This window comes from Merops nubicus, unplaced genomic scaffold (assembly GCF_000691845.1).
Source record: "Merops nubicus isolate BGI_N331 unplaced genomic scaffold, ASM69184v1 scaffold3042, whole genome shotgun sequence".
NCBI lineage: Eukaryota > Metazoa > Chordata > Aves > Coraciiformes > Meropidae > Merops > Merops nubicus.
Window position 1 is genome coordinate 1 of NW_008594062.1, and position 9,907 is coordinate 9,907.

Below are 9,907 nucleotides of genomic sequence, written 5' to 3' on the forward strand. Positions count from 1 at the left end.
TTTGAGGCAAACTGTTCGCTTCAAGGGAGCGTGAAGTAAGAGTTACCTCTCAGCTGGGGTTGTCCATGCAAGAAGGCAACAGAAACTCTGAAACTGGCTAGGAGTTTTTTTTTCTCTGTTTTTTTCCTGGTTGTAACCAAGCTGTGTAGGGCCCTGGTGAGGTGGCACCCCCTCTGCTGTCCCCCTGCCCTCACCATCTTCTCCACCCTTCTCCAGTCGGCCAAGCTCCGCAAGCTGCCGCCGTTCCTCACCGTCTCCCTCCTGAGGTTCAACTTCGACTTGGAGAAGTGTGAGAGGTACAAGGACACGAGCTGCTACACCTTCCCCACCCAGATAAACCTCAGGCCCTTCTGTGAGCAGGTTTGTACCATCGTGGTCGTCCAGGTGTCTGTGTCCTGGGCGGGCAACTGGTGTATGGAGGACGAGTCGTCTTTTGTTCTGCATTTTGTTGGGATAAGGTGTTGGAGAGGTCTCATGGGGTTCTGCTCTGTCTCTAGTTGTGAATTTTTGGCATTCAGAGTTGTTTCTGAAAGAATTTCTAACTGAGAGGGAAATAGCTTGTCATTAGAGAAGGGGAAATGGTATAAAAATTACCTTAAACCTCAATCTGATGTTTCCTTTAAAGGAAGATTATCACCTGGAAATTGAAATTTATTCTTATTTTCCAATAACACCATGTATAAAATTAGCTATAGGTGATTTCCATGCCTATGTGTGTCTCATTTGTCTTAAGAATCTGTCTTTGCATTCATATATGTATATTTTGGTTCTAAACTGAGTGATACCAGCACTCGATGCCAATTTTTGATCCTTAAAATACATAAATGTAGTTCATAGAGGCACTGCTACTGAAAAAGACATTTTTTTTAAATTGAAATGTTGCAGAATGAGCTTGGAAATGTCTCAGGGTTTGCATCTGAGGAAACCTTTTGGGTTGCTGTCCTTGTGTGAGAGACTGACTGATCTATATTGTTGTTACTATTATTGTTTTTCTTTTTAAAGACTGAAATGGATGATTCAGAGTACATGTATGAGCTCTTCTCTGTTATTATACATAAAGGTGGCTGCTATGGAGGACACTATCATGTTTATATCAGAGATGTGGATGAATTAGGAAACTGGCAATTACAAGTAAGTCCTAAAGGTTTTTATTCTTTGCTTGCTATGTCTTGTTTCTCAGAAAAGTGTTTAGAGCTGGGGATGAAATGTAGACTCATAGGATTGTGTTGGTTGGAAGAGACCTTTAAGATGGACTCCAACCATCCCCCAGCAGTGCCAGGTCCCCACAGCCCATGTCCCTCACCCCACATCTCCAGGGCTTGGGAACCCCTCCAGGGGTGGGGACTCCACCACTGCCCTGGGCAGCCTGGCACAGCCCTGGGCAACCCTCCAGGGCAAGAAATTGTTCCTCAGCTCCAACCTCAACCTGCCCTGGGGCAGCTCCCCACACTTGGTCTCTAGACCCTTCCCCAGCAGCTCCGTTGCCCTTCTCTGGCCACGCTCCAGCCCCTCAAGGTCCTTCTTGGAGTGAGGGACCCAAAACCAACCCCAGGATTTGAGATGTGGCCTCCCCAGTGCAGGGGAATGATCCCTGATCCTGCTGGCCACACCAATGCTGATCAATGTTTTGGTGAGGCACTTGGTCCCTTGGCTCCCTGAGGCCACTCTGCCACAGTATGTCATCTCTACCAAGACTTGGTACCAAATTTGAGCTTCCCAATCTGCTGAACTCTCTGCTGGTATTGGGTTCCCTGCTTCTTTCCCAAATGAATTGATAGCTTTGCTTGTGACTATCACAGTCATTTAGTGGCTAGCTCTGGTTGTTTGTGAGTAAGGTATGTGCCTTTTCTGTGAAATTAAAAAGAGATCTCATGGGTATTGTGTGTGGCAATAGTCTCTAGAGGGTCACAGGGGCAGCTTAGCAGAACCTCCTTCATGCTTCTGAATTGGGGATGCTGATGTTGGGACAGAATATAACCAAACCCCTCTAGCTGTGCATGAAACAACAGCATATGAGTCTTTAATTCTCCTTCTCCAGGAAGAAGAGGACAGGCTGATAGAAGATAAGGCTTTAAGAGATACTGAAAATGCCAAAGAAACAGAAAATCCCCTGGGGGTGTTGAAAGGGATTTTGTCAGAGGTATGGTATGTAAGGGGTTCATTGCTTTGCTTTTGGTGTCAGGGGTCAGTGTGTGCAGGAGCAGGCAGGTGGGAGTGGACAGAACTCCTCTGAGCTTCTTGTGAAGCAGATAAAACTTCCCACTTACTTGACTTTCAGAGCAATAGTGGCACTTCATACAGAGAAGGACCCTTCTGAGGACTTCTTGGGGTGCCTACCAAGCTGCTGCAAAAGATATTGTGTTTGCTTATTAACCAACAGGAATGATTGTAGCACTCCAGAATTGGCCTCTTTGCATGGATCCCTTCACTTCTACAGCCTTCCTTATCCAAGTTTTTAATTTCTCTGTAGGAAGAAGGTAAACAAATTCCTGTGGATCAACTGGGGCAGAAATTATTGGAGAAAAAGGGGGTGTCTTGGAATAAGAAATACAGGAAGCAACACGGAGCACTACGGAAGGTAATCCACGTGTGTGGTGGTGGGGTGGGACTGGGAGGAGAGCTTGCCTGGGGTCCCACAGGAGGCACTGCTGCCTTGGGGGAGGTACAACTGACCAGAGCTGGGCTCCAGATCCCTGTGTGGTAAACGCAGAAGGTGATCCTGCAGAGACTGGGGAGTGGGAAGCACCAGTGTCAGAGGGCTGCACTGCTTGGGGTGCTGTTTTGTGTGTCTGCTGAGGCAGAAGCTTTTTAACTGCCTGCAGAGCATCACTCCCTGTGCTGAGCTGAGGAAACACATGAGGGAGCATCATCAAATCAGGTTTGAAGGGATGGGGTTTGAGGCTGAGTCAGGTGAAGTAGCTAATGCTGCTGTTTTACAGCTGGGGATCCACTTCATCTTGTCCTTGCTGTCTTTGTAGTATTTGCAGAACCATCCTCAGGTATTTCAGTTCAGTCCTGATGAGAATAAGGTTGGTCTGAAGGAAAAACACAAGCTCCCATTTAAGCTGGATCCTCAAGGAGAAGATCTCCAAAGTCCTCCTCAGAAGAATGGTGTCCAATGGAACTCAGAGAAAACCCCTCCCCAGGACACTTCTGCTGGTTGCCATTGGTTTGATCTGAATGATTCCAAAGTCCAGCCCATCAAGGAGAAGGATATTGAGAAGCAGTTTCAGGGTAAAGAGAGTGCCTACATGCTGTTCTACCGCAGAGCTCAGCTGAAGAGGCCACCTGAAGGTACACACAGCTCATCTTGGGCTTCTGGGGGCTTCCTTCAGGGCCAGCTTGGCTCCTGGAGGGGAAATACTGTTGAGCATTTCTGTCCTTTCTGAGAGCTGAAGATAGTTTTCTTCTTAGTGCTCATTTGCAAAAAGGGCTACACTGAGATACCCAGAAGTTACCTCTGAGGAGGTGGTGACCAGTTAATTGGCTCTAGCTGACAAACTTTCCCTAGTCTGCTTCACAAATACTAACAGAACATCTCCTGAAACCAGCACAGGTCATTGCTGATGTTATTCATGTGTCCTTTTCCCACAGGGGAAGGGTGATGGGAAGAAATAAAAGCCCTTGTTTGTTTTTTTTTTGTGTTGTTTTGAAATGTAACTTTCTGTGTTAGGAGAATTTTTACCCTGTGCTGTGGTCTGAAACCAACACAGGTTGTTGCTGATGTTATTCATGTGTCATTTTCCCACAGGAGAAGGGTGATGGGAAGAAACAAAAGCCCTTGTTTGTTTTTTTTTGTGTTGTTTTGAAATGTAACTTTCTGTGTTAGGAGAATTTTTACCCTGTGCTGTGGTGTCCTGCCTTGATTGCTTTTTGTTTTGCCAAAACACGTGTGAGGCAGCTGAGGCCAAACCAGCCTGTGTTCCTTGTTGCAGCACGAGGAAATCCAAGGTACCAAATTCCTGAACACCTTCTGAATGAGATGAGTGCTGCTAATGCTGAGCTGCAAAAGAAGAGGTGAGTGAACAGGACTGGACTGACCTCTTGTGCAGCATTCTTCATCTGCACGTCTCTGAGGTGATGCAAAATGAAGGAAACTCCTTGAGTGGAGCCAGATATTAAACTGATCCAGTGTCATTGAGGTTAACTGAGGAATAGAGTTTGTGTATTGATGGGGAATCACTTGTTTTACTGTCAGACAGCAAGTGTGGAGGAAAGAGCCAGGGGGTCTGCAGCCTGCTTGAGACTTTCCCTTCTGGGGAGGAATGTGTGGAGCTGGTGACACCCCTGGATAGTTCAGCTAGCCAAGTAGAGCCCTGCACAAGAGCCTCGTGTGCTGTCACTGTACTGGGTGGATTTCACCCCTGTCTTTTTGTGAGCTGGAAGGTTTGCTGCTCTGCTGAGCTGGCTGCAGTGTAGGGCAGGGAGGCGAGGCTGGGGCTGGCCTCACTCTGCTTCCCTGCAGCCTGTTCTCATTTGCTTCCCAATTTTTCTCCTTTTAATCATCTGGGACACAGCCTGGGGGGAAAAAATAAAAAGAAACTTCCCATCTCCACATCCCTAAATATTTCCATTCTGTTGAGAAAGGCAGAAGCAGGGTGCAGAACACACAGAGGGTGCAGAACCACACAGAAGGTGCTGCTCTAGAGCAGAGGGGGAGATGTCGTTCGATGCATAAATCACCATCACCTTTGAGCCTTCCTTGTGTTCCCTGTGAGGGTGGAGGGGGACCCAGGGCAGGGAATTCAGCCGTGGGGGTGTCTGCTCCAGGGGGACTGCCCAGCAGCACCTCTGGGGGGGTTTAATTCACTGCTCCCTTGTGCTGCTCTTCCCGAGGGCGGAGTGCGACTCGGCGAGCAACGGCATCGACCTGCGCCTGCACCTCAGCTCCTGCTACACCTTCCACAATGGGGCTCTGCAGCCTGCCCTGGCCTGCAAGGAGGGTGTCCTGGGCTTCACTGTGGACAGGAGGAAGACTCTGGGAGACCTTCGGCAGTTGCTCTTCCAGGTATTGGCTGTGTTAAATGCACCTGAGCCACAGCTCTGTGTGTGAACGTGTGTTGTGCTGCAGTTCCTGTCTCCAGGAGGAATTTTCTGTGGTAAATGTAGTTGGAAGGGGTTAAAAACTGCATGGGTGTACACAGGAGGGAGAAACGTTGATTTAAGGTCTGTTCTTGAATCATGGAGTTGTTTTGGTTGGAAGAAACTTTTAAGATCATGGAGTCCAACCATTCCCCAGCACTGCCAAGTCCCTACTGCCCTGTGTCCTTCAGCACCACATCTCTACAGCTTTGAAACTCCAGGCATGGGGACTCCACCACTGCACTGGCCAGCCTCTTCCAGGGCTTCACAACCCTTTTTGGGGAAGAAATTATTCCTGATGTTCAACCTAAACGTTCCCTGAAGTACTGAAGAAGCCAACTTGACCTATGTAGACATGAAAGCTCTCAGAAGCTCATTATTTCTCTTTGGCCAGCACCTACATGGGCATGGATTGACACTTTGCAGAGCTCCAGGCTTATACTTAGCATTTCAGTTTGTGACAGACTTGCCTCTGTATTTTCAAGGGCCCTTAAAAGGAAATAATCAGAGTATTAAAAAGATTATTAAAAAAGAAATGAGTTAAATATTTAGCTTAACTATTGAAGGTGGTATCTTTGCACTTATTCTCTGTGTTAAAGGGATATGACAATTCCTGAAATACTTTTTTTCATAGATATTGCAAGCAAAGCTAGTTTAGTGTCAGGAAACACTGACTGTTTTCCTGTACCTCACAACTTTTGGTGGTGGCCACTTGATTTTCATCTCTAGGCTGAAGGGCCAAGTCCTTTTCACTTTCCCTGTGTTCCTGGCCTTGCTGAAGTAAATTTGGTATCCAGGCTGTAACACCTTTCAGCAGTGCTGTCATTTTGAGGGGTGCAAGTTACTGATTGCTGGTGTTTCATGTAAATTCTTGTTTTAATTCATCCCCATTAGATGCTGGAGTCTTGGGAAGGAGACATGATTCTCAGCATTGCCAAGCCTTTACCTGCAGGACTTCATCTTTACCAGATACTTGATGGTAAGTTGGCTACATAAAAGGCTTCTATGTTTTTTACATGTTGTATGTACTGCAGGCATGAAGGATTTTGTGTGTAGAACATCTTAGGGGCCTGTTTTCATGTGGGTAAGTTGTGTTGCTCTGGCCTCTTGAGTGGACTCTACCTTGCCCACGGTGGTGCCCACACAGCAGCTTTTCAGGTGATGCTCCTGAGGCAGAGCAGGACGTGCCCGTGTCCCTGCAGCTCACCAGCTGACCCAGCCTGTCTGTGCTGGGAAGGGCAAGAACTTGATGCTCTGCTCCTTTTTTAGGAGATGAGCTGACCCTGGAAGGCATTGGGCTGGCTGATGGAGCAGACATCTTCGTGTGGAACGGGAAAGAGGTAACAGAACCAAATATCCCCTTTCCTTGGCAGAGCTGAAGGGATCAGGGGTCAGCTCCAGACACACTTTTGGAATGCTAATCTGTAGACGTGCTGCTGCCATACCAGTGTTAGCTTTGGGGGGCACCTCTCCAGCCTCATAGCATGGTTTGGGTTGGAAGGGACCTCTGAAGGTCATGTAGGATAATGTGGTTTTGGAGCTTGTCAGCATGTCTTGGGTGATGTACCACGTGCTGCCTCATGAAGGGATAAACAGAATTAGATGTGATGTGGTCAGGTTGATAAGTGCCACTGACATTGAAGGGTACTCTGTAAACACTTGCTGACACTTGGAAGGAGATAGGTTGATAGTTACTAAGAGAGGTGGGAGATTTGGGCAGATGGGAACCTCATGAAATTCAGCAAGGGCAAGTGTAGAGTCCTGCCCCTGGAGGAATAACCCCTGCACCAGGACAGGGGAAGGGCTGTCCTGCTGGAAAACAGCTCTGTGGAGAAGGATCTGGGAGTCCTGGGGGACAAGCAGCTCACCAGGAGCCAGCTGTGTGCCTTGGGGCAAGAAGGCCAGTGGTCTCCTGGGTGCATGAAGAAGGATGTGACCCTGGGTGAGCTGCTGGAGCAGGGGGTCAGGTGAGATGACCTCCAGAGGTCCCCTCCAACCCCACCATGCTGGGATTCTGGGTTAGTAGTGTGATACCAAAAAACTGTGCCTTGTCATTCCACGTGTAAAATTGGGCCTGTCAATGACTGCTTCAGAGTCTGGTCTCTCTGAAATCCTGGGCTGTTTTTCTGGCATTGCATCTTCCTTTTCATATGGAGGCTTCTGCTTAACTCTCAGATGCTGGTCTCCGTGATGATGTAACACAGAATTTTATTCCATTTCTAAATTGGGCATGTCAATGACTGCTTCAGAGTCAATGACTGCTTCAGAGTCTGGTGTCTCTGAAATCCTGGGCTGTTTTTCTGGCATTGCATCTTCCTTTTCATATGGAGGCTTCTGCTTAACTCTCAGATGCTGGTCTCAGTGATGATGTAACACAGAATTTTATTCCATTTCTTGAATGAAACAAAACTTTGCTTTGAAAATATCCTTGTAGTAGAAGCCTGTGGTTCCTTTCTGATCTACCAAGCCAGAGGAGAACACCCAGTAGCAGAGACTCTTGCCTTGCTCATATTCTTGGTGTGGTCTCCTCTGCTCCAGTGCCCGCGTGGTGAACTGGCCTTTGGCAGGGAGCTCTTTCCATTGCTGATGTGGAGATCAGAAAGGCCAGATTGGAAAACCTGACTTTGCATCTGCCTCAGCCACACCTTTGGGTGGTGGTTCTCCACGTTCTGTTGGTGCCCACCCCCTCCTCTGGTGCTCCCCCCAGGTCGGTGGCAGCGCGGTGCTGACGGGCGCCGAGCACGAGCCCGTGGTGCTGAACGTCCTTCGGCTGGCGGAGCACAACGAGGGGGGCAGGGGCCAGCACTTCACAGAGTGCCAGCAGGTCCTCCCGGGCAGCACCAGGCTGGGGGAGCTGCGCAGGGCCCTGGCCCCCTCGGGGGGCATCCTCCTCAGGAACCACTCGGGTGGAGGTGCCAAGAGCTGGGAGGTGTTCCGTGAGGAGGACATGAAGGAGACCATCAGAAGCGTCGGTCTGCAGGATGGGTGCTCAGTCCTCATCCTAGACAGCCACGACCAGAGGTAACTGCTTGGATTAATCACAGCAAAAGGGCAGTTTTGGCAACATCTCAGTTAGAACTAACTATATATGTATATATATTTATAATATTTCTTTAACTCTGAGCATCCATCAGGTCCCTGTCTCTCCTGTGCTGACGGCTCCAGAGCTGGCCCCAGCACTGCTGCTTCTTACAGAATCTTAAATTTTAGTTATTGCACAAGCATACCTAGTTAAATTTTTTCCAGGAGCCTTAAATCCAGCCTCAGAACTTAGACCCTGAAGTGCCTTCAGAAGCACAAGTCCCATTGAAGGCCAGTTACCAACCCATTTCTTGTTGGGTGGGTTATTTTCAGCACCCAGCCCAGAGGTGCCTGGATGCTGCCTGAGGCCTCTGGCTCTGCCATCACAGTGGGTGACCTGGGTCTGTGTTACCAGTTCATGTTCAGGTTTCTTTGAGAGCTGTGGTGGGTAGTGATCACACCCAGGCAATGTGTGATTTCTTTGTCCTTGATCATTTTCACAGCTTTGTGAACGTGTCGAGTGGCAATTTGACTGCTTTTACCTATGACATCAGCTGGCTCCAAGTGAAAAACTTGTGTGGAACAGAGGATGAAGAGAAACTTGTGAAAATTACTGCCACTATTGAAACGGTGAGAAGGGAGGGTGTTCAGGGCCACAGAGGGGGGTGGGAGCCCCATCCCTGGAACCATCCCAGGGGAGGGTGGCCAGGGCTCTGAGCACCCTGCTCTAGCTGCAGATGTCCCTGTCCCTGCAGGGGGTTGGACTGGATGGCCTTGAAAGGGCCCTCCCACCCAAACCACTCTGTGATTCTACATTCATGTGTTTTAGTGTGACACAACCACCCTGGAAATGAAAGTGAGAGGCTATGTCCATAAACAAAAGCTGAAAGAGCAGGGCAGTGTTATTTCTTAATTACCATTCAGGACAGGAAAAAATGCTGCTTTTCCCCAAAGGGTGGGCTTCTTTTGGTAGCTTTCTGCCTTTTAAGTGACTTCCTGTTACAGAAAATCTGAAGCACTACTTAATTTTGCTCACAGAATTACATTTGTGCAGTACTAGGCTTTTGATAAATCAGGAATTAAATAAATGATTTTCTTTTCTTTGGAATACTCTTCTTGGCCACCTGGAACATAACCAGGGTGCCTTTTAAATGCAGGCTGCTTTTTATGGGCTGGCATTCCATAGGTGGTGGTGTTTGGGTTTTTTTTTTTTAGGTGATGTCAGACATCAAAATGAAAGCAATACGGGAGCTGCAGCTCAAGGAGGAGCTGGGTGAGTGTTCAGCTGCTCTACTTCTTGATCTGCTCATGTTAGAACTGGTGTAAGTCTGGATTAAAATACATTTTATGAAGCTCTTGTTCTTTAGAAGCTGTTTGAGTAAGTGTAATATCAACTTACTCAATGCTACACTCAGTTGAAGAAGATCTTGTTGTTTTTTAACCTTCTTCCTTTAAGACACTCCACTTTTTTCTTTGAAGCTTTGCCTGCACCTTTGGAAGCACTTGGTCAGTTCTGTAGCATTTTACAGGCTGTGGGGGACAGCTGGCTTCAAAGAGAACATGATCTTGTGCTGAAAGGATCAAAACAAAGATGATCCAAGACTAGGAATCCCTCTCCACATTGTACTTCTGATGTACTGACTCCAGAAGGAGGCCACCAAAAGAAGCCTGGTGGTTTCATTGATCTCAAACAGTTTATCTGTTTAAAAATCTGTGCCAAATTTCTTTTTATTTGAATTATTTTTCCTAAATGTCTTCTAATTTCTTCTGCTTTTCCCAAATGTCTTCTTACCTGACTCACTCT

The 9,907-nt window shown here is 47.7% G+C and overlaps 1 protein-coding gene across 1 annotated transcript; it reads left to right on the forward strand.

Moving 5' to 3' along the window:
- Nucleotides 1–216: 216 nt before the first annotated feature.
- Nucleotides 217–9,376, forward strand: USP40 (ubiquitin specific peptidase 40; the record flags this gene model as incomplete). The annotated part of the gene is made up of 12 exons (XM_008935602.1): nucleotides 217–360; nucleotides 1,003–1,131; nucleotides 2,039–2,140; nucleotides 2,471–2,578; nucleotides 2,979–3,294; nucleotides 3,936–4,017; nucleotides 4,837–5,008; nucleotides 5,977–6,061; nucleotides 6,352–6,422; nucleotides 7,790–8,103; nucleotides 8,607–8,733; nucleotides 9,319–9,376. Coding segments are annotated over 12 exons (1,708 nt in total), but the record flags the coding sequence as incomplete, so codon positions are not given.
- Nucleotides 9,377–9,907: the final 531 nt, after the last annotated feature.